Source organism: Chanodichthys erythropterus, chromosome 13, assembly GCF_024489055.1.
Source record: "Chanodichthys erythropterus isolate Z2021 chromosome 13, ASM2448905v1, whole genome shotgun sequence".
Taxonomy (NCBI): domain Eukaryota; kingdom Metazoa; phylum Chordata; class Actinopteri; order Cypriniformes; family Xenocyprididae; genus Chanodichthys; species Chanodichthys erythropterus.
The window spans coordinates 6076572-6092546 of record NC_090233.1 but is presented as its reverse complement, the minus strand read 5'-3'; the positions used below and the strand labels follow the sequence as shown (position 1 = coordinate 6092546).

The following is a 15975-nucleotide window of genomic DNA, read 5'->3' as shown; positions in this document are numbered from 1 at the left end:
TATACTAATATTTATTTAGCACACCATAATAGGGATGTGCAACGATTAATCGTTAGCAAAATAAAAGTCTGTGTTTACATAATATGTGTGTGGAGCCTGTGTATAATAATTATGTATATATAAATACACACACATACATGTATACATTTAAGAAATATATACATGTTTAAATAAATAAATATATATTTATATATATTTCATAGTACATATAAGTATAAATATTTTATATATAAATCTAACATTTTTCTTAAATATATACATGTATGTGTCTGTATTTATATATATATATATATATATATATATATATATATATATATATATAAAACTATTATAAACAGAGACTTTTATTTTGCAAATGATTAATCACGATTAATCGTTGCACATATATACACCATAACTCTTATTCACATTCCATTGCATTGCATTTAACATATACCTGTCCATATATTGTCCATTGTTTATTTTGTATATTGTGTATATTTATTTTTAATCACTTATTGTATTTTTATCATTTGGAACCATGGAAGCTTCTGTCACCAATATAAATTCCTTGGCCTGTGTAAACATACAATAAAGCTCTTTCTGATTCTGATTTAACAACTATTGGTCATCTAAATCATGAATCTGTGAATCGTGAATACATCTGAATTTATTGAGTTACTCACTGAGAATAGATAGTTGGGAAACGCAGAAACACTTGACTAAAAAAAACTGACATTATGTAGAGTGCTCTTAGTGATTGACCAACTTAAAAAAATCGCTTATAATAAGCGGACATGGCAACACCACTGGTCACCACGTTTATGCGTAAGAGAGGTTATGGCCAATGAAATATTTCTTATAAAAAAGAAGGCGGGTCTACACTGTTTGATTGACGGATCACATTAATTTAGTTCAAAAAGTGTCAACGCTTTAAAGAATTAAACAAATGCATGCAGAAGTATATTGTTTGACATCCCTTGATGAGTTAAAAAAAAATAATAATAATAATAATAATTTTCACTTTTTCATAGAGGAAATACATTTTTACTCCCGATCAGCAAAACAGGAAGACGTGTTCAAGAAGAATAGAAAGTGAAAGGCTGACTTGGGTATAACTAAATAAGAAAGTTTAGACTCGGAGTGTCTTGTCATTTCTTGTCCACTTGCGAGAAGTATTTAAAGTAAGTTTGTTTTCTTTGAATATAATATAGGACTATCTTGATCAATGAATATGTCGAGAAAACAAAATTAAATTTTTTACACGAACTATATGGCGGAACTGCTGACATATTGTAAATTGTAAAACACATAGGCTTAATTCATTTCAAAATTGACAAATCTGACACAAAAGTCACCTAAAGAACTGGCAGTTTCATTTTGAATATGTTTGTAATGTTTGGCATAAATGCTATAAATTAGAAATGCTTTTTTCTTATAAAAGTTGTTGTAATTTAGACACAAGGTGGTGACTTTGAAGCTATAATATAGTTAAACACAAATTTTCATACTTTATTTTTCATACTTTGTTATTTCATAGTTTTGTTGCCTTTATTAGTATTCTAAATTATAGAAAATAGTAATAAAGATTAAGCAGATGTGCAGATGTGTCCAAACATGTGGCTATAGTGTCAAATTATTATTATATTTAATCCACAGGATATTAAAAAATGTCATCGATCCCATTCTTTGGCTGGGAGGCATTCTATGATGAAGATCCTCATCTTCAGGCAAACCAGGAAGCCAAATCAGGCAGTCACTATACGATGTATCACGGCACCTCTGTGCAAGTAGCTCGTCAGATCATAAAAAATGGGTTCCGGCAATCATCAGATGGAATGCTGGGACCTGGAGTTTATGTGAGCCGTGACCAGAAGAAAGCAGAGCGCTATCCTCTGAGATCCCCAGCTACTGACAGAGTAGTGCTTAAATTAAGTGTCGACTGTGGAAAAGTCAAAAAAATTGATAAGGACAACCATCCCCTACAGAAGACCTGGCATAGTCAGGGCTACGACACTGCCTGGGTACCTCCTAACTGCGGCATGAAAGCTGTGCCCAGCGGTCTAGAAGAGGACTGTGTCTTTGACCCAGCGCGTATCGAGGTCACAGATATTGCTCTTGCACCCAACACGGCCATCTTAACTGAACTCAAACAGCTCATTGCTCAAAACCAAAAGTCTCCATCACAACAGAACACCTCAGGTACTTGTACAGTGTGCAAGTTAAAACTAGGACCTGCTCATACTGTACAGCCATGCTGGGGATGCGGAGAAACTATCTGCGCTCTCATGATCAAACACAAGTGCGATTCCTACTAATCAGAAACTGGTCAGGAAATCAAGAAGGATGCTTCATCCAGGAGGCTCAGGTTTTAGACTGGTTTGTTGTCAATGTCAATGCATGTTTAAACTTGAACTGAAAGCCACTTTATCTGTGTATACAAAGATTTTACTTTCCTCAGTTCTCAGGAACACACAATCATCTTTGACATTTATGCTCTGACAATTTCTTTTTCCTGATGATATGTGCCACCATATTTGATGTTATTTACAATACTGAAATTTTATATACAAGTATTGATTGCCTATGACTGTGAATGATCTATACATTTTGAAGATTTTTTTCAGTTAAAAATGTATTAAAAATACATTAATTTTGTGCAATCAGACTAGTTATATTAAATATTTGACAATAGATGAGTAGTGCTATTCCTGTTCTTATTTCAAATAGGCCTCAATAATATCTTTATAATATCTGTTCTTTTATTTTATTTATTTATGACAATATTATATAGAATATTTCATTATGTAGTAAGAGTTAAAGGGATAGTAGCCATCAAAAAAATCATTATTTCTCACCCTCAAGTTGTTCCAAACCTGTATGAATTTCTTTCTTCTGAAAAAGATATTTTGAAGAATGTCAGTAATCAAACAGTCAATAGTATTTTTCCATACTATGGAAGTCAATTGGGTCCATCAACTGTTTGGTTACTGACATTCTTCAAAATATCTTCTTTTGTGTTCAACAGAATAAAGAAAATCATACAGGTTTGGAACAACTTGAGCGTGAGTAAATGATGAAAGAATTTTCATTTTTGGGTGAACTATCCCTTTAATTATAAAAACAAAATCATAAAATCTTGCTTTATTCACCATTACGCCCTGAAGGATCTGCATGGAGGCCCAGTAACCTCCTGTCACTGTACCTTGCCATCTAAAAGACACGTTGGATTTAAATGACTAAATATCTAGCAAATTATGGGATGAACAATAACCTATTACACAAATTATTTTCTTTAAAAAGCTGATAGCAGAAAAACTTACAGCCGAGAAAGTAAATAATTTGGCATACTATGACCTTTTTTAAGTAAGCTATAAAACCTTCCCCTAAGACCACACATTAAAATGTTCCCACATTTATGTACCAGTCTTTACTGATGGATGAATACATACACATTCCACTGGACAGGCATTATAAACCTGAAAAGTATGAGTCTACAACAAAAAAAAAAAAAAAAAAAAAAGAGGGAGAGAGAAAAAAAACAGATGTACAAATGTGAACGTGAATTATACAGTAGCTATGAGGTTGCAAACAACATTTTGAAACCACAGGGAAAGGTAGCCATGATTTTGAAAAAAAAAAACATGTTAAAACCTCATTTGTGTTTGCATTGTTAAGACATGGTGAAATGCAAAGGATGCTACTTTCAGCTGTTTTGCTGCTCTTTATGTTGAATTATGCCTTTTGCAATGAGGTCTGGAATCTCAACTGCGAGCCATGGTCCAAGCTTAGGAAAGAACAGAGATTAGTTATTAATATCAAATGTAATAACTTAAAATGCAACAAATTAGATTAGGAAATGAATAACATAATACATATCATTGTAGACATGTAACTTAACTTACTCCCAAAGCCATTAGATGAGCCAGACCAAACTTTGGCACATTTCTTGCCCACAGTGGCTTGAAGTGATCCGTCAGGCAGATTTTCCCACCTCTGTGAGATAAAGATGGTTTTGAAAGATCATTTCATAATAAAGGTGCATTTTAACACAATATTACATAATTGGGATGAAAACTGAAACTATAATAAACAAACCTGTACATCTTCGCTGTCTTCCCATCTAACTCAGGAATAGCCACTTCAGGTGCTGTGGCGGGATATGTAACTGGAATCTGGACATTGAGATGAAGTTAAATGTGTTATCTGTGGTCTTTAACAAAACAAGTTAAATGTGCAGTAAGTGAGTTCAAAAGGTCTTACATCAAATTCCATGTCAAATTCATATTTTAGAAGCTCGTGGATATACCAGCATTTTCCAAACCACCTACACAGAAACCGTAGCAAGATGTTAATGAAAATATAATAACTCCCAAAAATAAGAAATAGCTAAAATGGCAATAACACTGACCTTGTGCCCTCTTTGTTGGACTCTAATCGGAACCAATCATTGTCAGCTGCTTTGTTATTTTCAACATACTGAAAGGCAACGGAATTACTTTAAGAAGCGCGTATATTTTGTAACATTAAATTTATATATGGTTTATACGCAAACTGTTAATCATAAATGGTAATGAACTGTCTACGTCAATAAGACTGAACACTTTTAGCTTAATGACACGTATGGTTATTCATTCATAGGGCTAGCATAGTAGCTCCCTAATATGGTTTTGTTCTTACCAAACAACAACTCACCTTTATAAGAGATAAATATTCTTCTCGAAGTCTCTGAACCCATAGTTCTTTGTCTCTTGGTCCTGAGTTTGTTTTTAAAAGCGGTATTTCAGAAACTGCCTTCCTGGTGGCTTCATCTGCCATGTTGACAGTAGCGATGTGCGATTCGTAAGCGAATCGTTTTTACGAGTCGGATCTTTTCAGTGAATCTAACTACACGTTTTTATTTTTACTTTATTAAATCATATCAAATAGCAAAAAGGCATTAACATATTATCATTGTTAAACACTTTAACAACACGACCGAGCAGTATATCGTAAACAGAAATAAAGAAATAACATAAATAAATAATAAACATGAAAAGCTAATTATAAGAGATTAAATTTCGGGGGGTTTAATCCATATAAATTGCCAATAATTTAGAGAGTTTTAATCTCGCTACACGTTATAAATTGTTATATGTGCCAACAGATGGATTTAGTAGAACATGTCAGGGACCACATGGTGCCGTTAAAGAACGACTGAATCGGTTCATTGAAATTAACTTTTCAAAAGAACCGAATCTCAGAAATGAGTCACACAACTCATCTAGCTGACTCGCAGGAGGAACCCAAATGTACGTACCCCATGACGTCACAATATGTTATTTAATGTGGTTTATTATTAAAAGAGCCTAACTTGTATTATATCACAGCAATATCTAATGCTTATAACACTGAGTGGCGAATACGTTTTATTAGCTATTCAAAATGTCGTGTTTTCAGAATGAACAGCAGTATGTTTCTGCACGGAGGTGTTTCAGAGCTGCTCTTCTTTAAATGACAGCACTGATCAGCTGGTTCCGCCGCTAGAGTCTATAGTTGAGTTGTTACATCCCTCAGCATCCATTCACCTTACTCTCTTCCAGCGGTCACTGCATGTATAAAGCTTGCATTTTAGTATGATTTCAGGATATAATTTTTGCATACTGTAACTGCACAACCCACAATTATTCATCGTAAGTAGACAGACTTTCAAAGTCTACCATAATATTCCCAAAATGCATGATTATTGACGACCTCAAATGCATTAACAAATATGCAGATGCGTTATTATAATTGCTGATTTGTGTACTTGAAGTTGAAAATTATATACTCTCCCCCCAGTATTTTTTCCTGTATCCTTTTTGTGCACCATATGACCAATATTGTAATTTCTTGATTAATGAAGAATGCATGATCCTATGTTATATATATATATATATATATATATATATATATATATATATATATATATATATATATATATATATATATGTTATATTTTATTATTATTATTATTATGTTAGCATGTCAAATTGCTGTTGTCTCTCACAGTTCAGAAGATCAGGTTGAAAGTGTGGTCCTCTCATTGGGCTTTTGGGTTCCCATGGGCAGTGTGCTGGCCTTGTCAACCCGGCCAGGGCGCCAAAACTCCCCCTTTCCACAAGATAGACCCTTGTCACGGTGGGATAGGAGAGATGGACGGCTGCCTAACCCGGGAAGCTTTGATGGTCTGCACCGCAACTGTAAAGGTCTGATATTCTTTTCTATCTCTATTGATTTTTCATTCATTTGTCATAATAAGTGAAGGTCTATTAGAAGTAAATTTTAATTTCTTGTGTATCTAGATGTGTTTCCACAGCAGATTGAAGGTGTAAAACTGGTGATAAATAAGACCCTCAGCAGTTTTTTCAAGGTATGTTCATACATATGGATCAATTATGACACTATTCAGGACAGTTTCACTGATTTTAATGATCATTTTCAGCACAATTTAGCACGAAATATTTTCTCAAAGAATGCACTTTTGTTTCCTCTCTCCTCAGGTCAGTCACACATTTCACCTCAGTGCTGTTGCTCCGTCCAGTTATCGCTTTCACGCTGAGCACCTACAATCAGACACTGACAGCAAAGAAACGGTAAGAATCTGACAGATCTAGGTCTTTTTCTTGCATCTGTTGCTGTTCACAGTGGTTTTTCTGTAGCATTACAGCTGAGGTTAGGGAATTTAACAACATCCTTATCAAAAATCATTGGTAAGAGGTAGGGTATGTTTAAGGCAGGGATGTCAATATTTGTTGTATTATTATTCTTCTGCATGACAATTTGACTGGATTATCCTGCAAATGACATTGTGTATACACATTGTGGTTGTGTATATATTAATTAAGCAACTATGCTGTCACATAATAAACACTCAGCACTTTCGATGTAGATTTAGTTTGCAATCAGGGCAAAATGGCAGGAAAATTAGACTTGTGTTTTGTGTTGAATTAGGAGTACAGTAATAAAAACATAATAATAAACTTTAACAAAATTATATTATACCGTTCGGTAAGTCTCTTATGCTCATTAAGGGGCCATTCACACAGAATGCATTTTTGCGGTTTATCATTAGTTAACTTTCAAATGAAAATTAGCCCAATATTTACTCACCCTCAAGCTATTCTAGGTGTATATGACTCTCTTCTTTTGGATGAAAACAGTCGGAGAAATATTAATAAATATCCTGAGGCATCCAAGCTTTATAATGGCAGTGAACAGGGGTCACGAGTACAAGCTGAAGAAAGTGCTTCCGTCCACATCCATCCATCATAAATATGTGCTCCACAAGGCTCCGGGGGGTTAATAAAGGCCTTCTGAAGCGTTTGTGTAAAAAAAAATATCCATATTTAAATGAAATGAAATGAAAAAAAAATAAGCACAAGGTCTACAGACACGTTTTTTTAAAAGTTGAACTTATTTTAACTTGTAATCTTTAACTTTAACGTGCCACATTTGTAGAATGGCGCATCATGCATGAGTCTAAACTAAGAATAAACTAAAATGAAATAAAAGCTATCCCTAAGAAAATATGTCAGTATTCTGCCAAAGTTTGTTTGATAAGAATGTTGTTTTTGAAGGAATAAAGATATTGTTTTGGGAACATTCCCTACAACATATAGACATGAATATGGACTGGTGCTGGCTTTTGACATTGTTCAATAACTTGAATTCCTTTTCTCACCAAATTGTAAAGAATGAGTTAGGTAACTTATTTACCACTAATAATTAGTTATTTTTAGATTATGACTCCTACTGCATGTAATGCAATGATTGAATACATTAGAAACCTGTATTACAAGCTTCTAGGTTTGTTGGAACATATTTGAAAAGCAGTGCATCTTCATGGGCAGTAATGGACAGGTTTAAATAATAATGGACTAATTGCTTGAAGTATGTTGGGTATAAATGTATTTGATAAGTTCAATATAATGAATTTCTCCCTCTTACAATCCAATGATCTTCTGTATATAAAGGACACACCTATGTTAATTGGGGAAATGGACTCCTCTGGCAGCTTAAACGCACACTCTTTGTTTCATCTGAGTGAGAAAATAAGAGCTAAAGCAGTATTTCAGGTTAGTAGCAGTATGACTCAAGTTTATTTAAACACTTTTTAATACAATGTGGACTGACGTCATATTCTTTTATAGACTCAACAGGCACAGTTTGTCACATGGCAATTTGAGACCGAGTATAGAGGCAGTGACTTTACCGCAGCGATTACGATGGCCAACCCTGACATTTTCAGGGAATCAGGTATGATCGTGAGAGTTTCTCATTAAAAACAGAAGACAGACTGATTTATAGATGTCACAGGAATGAACAACACAATGCAGAACATGCAGAACAGGTTTTTCTGCGGTTGCACTTGTACTTCATTTTGATGAATTGTTCTGTTTGCCCATTAAGGAAAATTGTTAGATGCTATAATTTATTTTCAAAGCTGATTGAGTAGCAATTCATATTAAACTCCATGAGAGTCATCCTGCTTCTGTAAAAAAAAAAAGTTTGAATCAGTTTTTTGTCATTAGAGGGGCTGTTTGATGTTTGAAGTTAATGAAAAACTTATAATTAATTTAAATGAAAAAAAAAACATAAAAAATAAAGATTATAATGAATGACAATTAACTGACATCGAAGAACAGTGATCATGCGAATGTGTGAAAATATTGAAATACTACATTAAAAACTCAGGGGGTACTTCAAGTGTTTTGTCTGACAAGAAAAAAAAAAAAAAACATTTAGGAATCCCTGCTATTAGGAAAGCATCACTTGGGCCAGATTGCTTTGCAACGAATAACACCACATTAAAGCACTCAAAACACCTTAATATCTGAATAGCAAGAATCTGGCAAAAAGCATGATATTAAAACTGAAAACATCCACATAATGCACACTAAAACCACTCAAACACCTTCACAGCTGCATATCAACCATATAGCAACACACTAAAACCACTCATAACACTTAAACAGCTGCATAGCAACATCCTGGAAACAACTGCAAACATCTTAACAGCCCCATAGCAACACACCAAAATAGGGGTTTCCAAACCTGCTCCTGGAGAGCTACGTTCCTGCAGACATTCCAACCCTGCTCCAACACATGCCTGTAATTTTCACATAACCCTGAACAGCTTGATTAGCTGGATCAGATGTACTTGATTCAGGTTAGAGCTAAACTCTGCTGGATGGTATCAACTCAGAACACCTTAGGAATTGCATAGCAACACATTAAAACCATTAAGAACAAATTAGCAAAACCCTTGCAACCCTTCAGAACACCTTACAACTGCATAGCACTGAAAAGAATACCTAAAAACATATTAGTAACTGCCTGACAACACTCTGGCAACCATCAAAAACACTCACATAGCAACAAACTAAAACCACTCAGAACACCTTAGCAACCTCATAGTAACATGCTATTGACACTGATTGCGATTGATTCCAATCTCGAATCAATCTTCAGGCCTTCACTTGTTCACACAATTCGATGCAAATCTTGATTTAATCTTCAGGCCTTCGTGTGTTCACATAATTTGATTCCATTTTCGATTCAATCTTCAGGCCTTTGTGTTTTCACATGATTTGATTTCAGTCTTGAATCAGTCTTCAGGTTTTCGTGTGTTCAAACGATTTGATTTGATTCCAATCTCGATTCAATCTTCAGGTCTTTGTATGTTTACACAATTTGTTTCCAATCTTGATTCAATCTTCAGGTCTTCAAACGTTCACACGATTTGATTCCAATCTCGATTCCATCTTCAGGTCTTCATGTGTTCACACAATTCGATTCAAATCTCAATTCAATCTTCAGGACTTTGTGTGATCACACAATTCGATTCTGATCTCGATTCAATCTTCAGGTTTTCATATGTTTACACAATTTGATTTAGATTAAATCTTCAGGTCCTATAATCTTAATGTCTTTATATGTTCACATGATTTGATTAAAATTTTGATTCAATCTTCAGACCTTTGTGTGTTCACACAATTCGATTCTGATCTCGATTCAGTCTTCGGGTTTTCATATGTTCACACGATTCAGTTCCAATCTTGATTCAATCAACAGGTCTTCGTGTGTTCACACCATTAGATTCAAATCTCAATTTAATTTTCAGGTCTTTGTTTTCACACGATTTGACTCAAATCTTGATTCAATATTCAGGTTTTCGTGTGTTCACACAATTCGATTCCAATATCAATTCAATCTTTGGGTCTTCATATGTTCACATGATTTGATTCCAGTCTCGATTCAATCTTCAGGTCTTCGCATGTTCACATAATTCGATTTTTTCATCTCAATTCAATCTTCAGGACTTTGTATTTTCACATGATTCGATTCCAATATTAAAACTAGAAGAAAAAAGGAAGAGATGATTGGTTTACATGCTGCTTAAACTGAGGCACTACAGTGATCTGTCACAACACATAAAGGTGCCCTAGAATTTAAAATTGAATTTACCTTGGCATAGTTGAATAACAAGAGTTCAGTACATGGAAATGACATACAGTGAGTCTCAATCACCATTGTTTCCTCCTTCTTATGTAAATCTAATTTGTTTAAAAGACCTCCGAAGAACAGGCGAATCTCAACATATGTAACAGTCGGGATCATTAACATGTACGCCCCCAATATTTGCATATGACAGCTCATGTTCAAGGCATTACACAAGGGCAGGCAGTATTAACATCTGGATCTGTGCACAGCAGAATAATAACTGACATGATCCATGATATCATGATATTTTTAGTGATATTTGTAAATTGCCTTTCTAAATATTTCGTTAGCATGTTGCTAATGTACTGTTAAATGTGGTTAAAGTTACCATCGTTTCTTACTGTATTCACGGAGACAAGAGCCATCGCTATTTTCATTTTTAAACACTTGCAGTCTGTATAATGCATAAACAGAACTTCATTCTTTATAAATCTCTCCAACAGTGTGTAATGTTAGCTTTAGCCCATTAGCCATGAAGCACAGCCTTAAACTCATTCAGAATCAAATGTAAACATCCAAATAAATACTGTACTCACATGATCAGCATGCAGCATGCATGACGAACACTTAGTAAAGATCCATTTTGAGGGTTATATTAGCTGTGTGAACTTTGTTTATGCAATGATAGAGTCGAGAGCGCGAACAATTAAAGGGGCAGCAGCCTAAATCGGCACATTTCTAATGATGCCCCAAAATAGGCAGTTAAAAAAAATTAATTTAAAAAAAGCTATGGGGTATTTTGAGCTTAAACTTCACAGACACATTCAGGGGACACCTTAGACTTATATAACATCTTGTAAAAAAAACGTTCTAGGGCACCTTTAAAATCACTCCCCAAAATGGTATTTATTGTTTGAATTTCCAAGAAGTATTACTGACAGAATTTGAAATCTGAGACTTTGTTATTTATCAAAAGTAATCTACTCTGTCTTGTCTGTCAGCATGTTGTCAGTGTCATCTTTGCTCTTCTATGTTTTTACTGCATGAGAAAATAGATGTGTTGCGTGACAGCATAAGAACAGTGACAACTGCATTAGAGTTTGCAGCCCTGCTCACATTTTTGAAAATATGTAAAACTCTAGTTAATGTTGTTATCTGTTTGTGCCTTTGTTTTTATTCTGTGACAGTTATCATGGTTGCACATTTTCTTCAGAGCGTATCCCCGCAGCTGGTCCTGGGGGGAGAGCTGGTGTATCATCGAGGTCGAGCAGAAGAAGGAGGCATACTTACCCTGGCAGGCCAGTACTCAGGTTAGACTGGTCATCTGCTTTAGTTCAATGGTCATCCATTTGTTATACACCAGTGTATGTCCAAAGGTACAAATGTCACATCTTTTTTGCCTTAGGGCCAAACTGGGTTGCAACACTGAATGCTGGTAAAGGAGGTGCACATGCTAGCTACTACCACAGGGCCAACAAACAGGTATGGTGGTGTTGATGGATATTATTGTTTGTACTTTTCAATGACAAGACACAGTAATAGTTTCGTAAAGCTGCAGACTGTATTAATCCATATCTGCAGATTCAGGTGGGAGTGGAGTTTGAGGCAAGCACTCGGACCCAGGAAACAACCTTCTCTTTTGGTTACCAAATGGAACTTCCTGAAGCTAAAATGGTCTTCAGAGGTTAGAAGATATACTGACTGTGCAATATATCCCAAAGTACAGTAACTATGCCAACACTGAAACTGAGAAAACCTTTTTGAAATCAATTGTCACTCTGTTTTATTGAATTTTAGCATAGTTGAGCCAAGCAATCTGCCTCAAAACGGATCATAAGAGACCCAATTTCAGTCAAAATGACAAAATATGTGGTTTTAACATTTCGCCTTTGCAGGGCAGAATATCTTAAACTTGTTTAGCAATGTACTCATTTTTTTTTTTTTTTTTTTTTTTGCTTGTCATACTCCCTATTGCAACACAAGTGTTCAGGAAGTAAAATCCCATTCAAAATCTACATACACAAAATACTTGTCTTCAGTTGCAAGCCCTGTCATTAAAGTCCTATACATCTTCCAGCATTTGCATGTGCATGTGCATTTGGCTATTTCTGCTCTGAGCTGCCAATAAGAGTTTAGTACATTTAGTACAGTACAGTTTAGTTCCGTTTAACACATTTTACCTTGTTCAAATCCACATACTTAAAATTTCCCCTAAAAATAGCACAGAATATGTGAAAAAGTTAGCAGATTTCATCAAGTCAAGCAATAACAAACTTTTTTAAACCTTTTTAAAACTGAATTTCCACGAACTCAGAGAGTGTTACGCAATAGAATATCCGGTTTCTGTAGAAGCTCCAAGTCTGTGTAATGTGAGTGGATTGTGACTGTTGTTGTCACTGATTTGTAAATAATTTAAATTAACTGAGGAAAGGTGGCATATTTTATACAGATTTTACTGTCACTTTTGATCAGTTTAATTAGTTATGTATATGAATGGTAGTTTATGTATATTGGAGAATATAACACTTACAGCCATTGGTCTTTTAAATGCCTAATGATTAAAATTATAATTAACATGTAACTCATAATTCTGTCAATCATTTTGATGTTTTTTTTAGGAATGTTGGACAGCCGCTGTATCATTGGCGGGGTTCTGGAAAAGCGGCTCTACCCTCTTCCTGCCACCTTGATCATGGGTGCCTTTGTCAATCACAGAGCAGACAAGTTGCAGGTCGGTCTTGGGGTCAGTGTTGGTTAGATATGAATCCTAACTCAATAGAGGCACCGCTTAAGACTTTTGGGACCCCAGAAAACCACCTTCACGTCTGTCCAAAGACACTGGTCCACCACAGACTCCGGACAGAACAGGCAAGCCAACCAAAGCCCTGTTCTCCATACTGGACAATCATATGCCGTTCATGGCAAGCAGGAATGAGGGCTAAAAAAGACCAGGAACACAAAGCTGTCTATGTTGGTCCCATCCTGTATCAAGGGTTTTGCTGTTTTGGTCTTATGTTGGCCCCTAAGTAACCTGAGGTATGTTCACAGATTATCTAATTTAAGAACAAGGTGGCAACCTCAGCAACTGTTGGCAGAGACCATACAAATGTAGTGACATAAATGAGTGTCGCAAAATTTCTCTATTAAAGATTTATTTTTTGTAGCAATCTCCAGTTATAGTTTAGACTCCAAAAACAATATGTCAAGCCAAACATATTGAAGATTAGCAAAGAGGCACACAATTTATCATTTGTCATCCATTAACTTCCATTTAAATAAAATACCCTTTGCTGTCCTTCTTAAAAGCTAACCTTTTCATCTTTAGGGGATGGACTCTGGTGTAATGGCACGTGTGACAGTGGAAGGAATAAAAGTGATGCATTATGCATAAGATTTTACAGCACTTTTTTCTGATTTGATAAAAAATCAGACTAGCGTCAGAGCCATGGAGTGGTAGTGCATGTTCTTATGAATCATAACAGCCAAAGGCTCACAGGAATGCAGGTATGAATACGCCCTGCATCATATTGGCCACATACACGTTGTGTCAGGTTTGACAACCGCATGTAACTGCGGGAGTGAATCCCCTAAATCCCCTAAAAAAAAACTTAAGGCCCGTTCACACGGAGGATGATAACTGTAACTATAAAGTTTTAATATTTGTTCTAATTCTATGAGAATAGTTATATTCCACACGACAGCTATAACAAAAATGACAAAGAGGAGCGATATCATTGGAATCACTTTCAGAATGTTTTTCTTTTTCAGCTGATTAACTATAAAAACATTTGAGAATCATGTTTAAATTTTTTATGAACTTTAAAGGGTTAGTTCACCCAAAAATGCAATTTCTGTCATTAATTACTCACCCTCATGTTCCACATCCGTAAGACCTTCGTTCATCTTCAGAACACAAATTAAGATATTTTTGATGAAATTACATTCAAGGGCCAGAAAAGTAGTAAAAACATTATTAAAGGGTTAGTTCACCCAAAAATGAATTTTCTGTCATTTATTACTCACACTCATGTTGTTCTACACCCGTAAGACCTTTGTTCATCTTCAGAACACAAATTAAGATATTGTTGATGAAATCCAATGGCTCAGTGAGGCCTGCATTGACAGCTATGCCATTCAAACTCTCAAGGGCCATTTATGTACTAAAAACATATTTGAAACAGTTCATGTGAGTTCAGTGGTTCAATCTTAATATTATAAAGCAACGAGAATATTTTTTGTGCGGCAAAAAACAAAATAATGAATTCTCAACAATATCTATATGGGCCGATTTCAAAACACTGCTTCATGAAGCTTCTGAGCTTTATGAATCTTTTTTATCAAATCAGTGATTCGGATCTCCTATCAAACGGCTAAACTGCTGCAATCACGTGACTTTGCCACTCCGATTCACTGATTCGATTCGTAAAGCTCTAAAGCAGTGTTTTGAACTTGGCCCATATAGATATTGTTGAAAAGTCTTTATTTTGTTTTGTTTTTTGGCGCACAAAAAGTATTCTTGTCACTTTATAATATTAAGATAGAACCACTGAACTCACATGAACTGTTTCAAATATGATTTTACCTTTATGGACCTTTGAATGGCTCAATGGAGGCCTCACCGAGCCATCGGATTTCATCAACAATATCTTAATTTGTGTTCCGAAGATGAACGAAGGTCTTACGGGTGTAGAACGACATGAAGGTGAGTAATAAATTACATTATTTTCATTTTTGGGTGAACTAACCCTTTAAAATAGTAAATAGTCAATGTGACTACAGTGGTTCAACCTTAATGTAATGAAGTGACGGGAATACTTTTTGTGTGCAAAAACAAAACAAAAATAACGACTTTATTCAACAATTTCTTCTCTACCCTGTCATTCTCCTACGTCTAGTCAGAATACTGCACAAAAAGTATTCTTGTTACTTCAAACCATTAAGGTTGAACCACTGTAGTGACTAACACTTTAAGCTCTAAAAGGTGAAGTGACAACCACGTTTAGCTGCTGTGTTTACATGGCCCATGTGATTTAAGGTAAACTGTTTTGGGGTGCTTTGTCTACTTCTGGTACTTTTATGTCCAATGGGATGATTTCAACTTTTTAATTTTTGTTATATGAAAGACACATTCAAATGATCTTAGAAACGTTTACCATGCCCTCATCATTTATTTTTGCTAAAAATAAATGCCACTTCTGTAGCCTATTGTCAAAAGTATTGTAGACACCTTTGTCAAATTTTAATATCATGGTAAAAAAAAAAAAACTGCCGGAAATAAAGAACTGAGTGAATGGATATGTTTCTGTCTATTCTCAAGCGCCTGTCTCACAGCTGAATAATATTATATAGAAATTTTATAATAAGTTTTTTGTGAGGAATTCTATAAACTGAGTAGTCATTACCACAAGTCACAGATACAGGATCATTTTAATGAAAGAAGTGTTTTACATTGCATTCACACAATGTGATAAAACTGTTAAGAGACATATGACAAATACAGATGCAAGATCATTGCAGGTTAACCCTTAAATG

General features: G+C 35.0%; 3 protein-coding genes across 3 annotated transcripts; 2 read left to right on the top strand and 1 right to left on the bottom strand.

Annotated features, from left to right (window-relative positions):
• Positions 1-474: 474 nt before the first annotated feature.
• Positions 475-2905, top strand: gig2p (grass carp reovirus (GCRV)-induced gene 2p). The gene is made up of 2 exons (XM_067406548.1): positions 475-1163; positions 1639-2905. The coding sequence occupies exon 2, from the start codon at positions 1650-1652 to the stop codon at positions 2295-2297; it is 648 nt and encodes a 215-aa protein (XP_067262649.1). The 5' UTR covers positions 475-1163; positions 1639-1649; the 3' UTR covers positions 2298-2905.
• A 579-nt stretch (positions 2906-3484) lies between these two features.
• Positions 3485-4839, bottom strand: ufc1 (ubiquitin-fold modifier conjugating enzyme 1). The gene is made up of 6 exons (XM_067406549.1): positions 4675-4839; positions 4391-4458; positions 4243-4306; positions 4078-4154; positions 3885-3975; positions 3485-3766 (listed from the first exon to the last, which is right to left on the bottom strand). Exons 1-6 carry the CDS (start codon positions 4795-4797, stop codon positions 3686-3688), a joined length of 504 nt encoding a protein of 167 aa, XP_067262650.1. The 5' UTR covers positions 4798-4839; the 3' UTR covers positions 3485-3685.
• A 693-nt stretch (positions 4840-5532) lies between these two features.
• si:dkey-71l1.1 (uncharacterized protein LOC569883 homolog) lies at positions 5533-14498 on the top strand. Its single transcript, XM_067407336.1, has 10 exons — positions 5533-5651; positions 6010-6206; positions 6303-6370; positions 6501-6593; positions 7974-8075; positions 8151-8256; positions 11631-11753; positions 11849-11925; positions 12025-12127; positions 13062-14498. The coding sequence occupies exons 2-10, from the start codon at positions 6062-6064 to the stop codon at positions 13199-13201; spliced, it is 957 nt and encodes a 318-aa protein (XP_067263437.1). The 5' UTR covers positions 5533-5651; positions 6010-6061; the 3' UTR covers positions 13202-14498.
• Positions 14499-15975: the final 1477 nt, after the last annotated feature.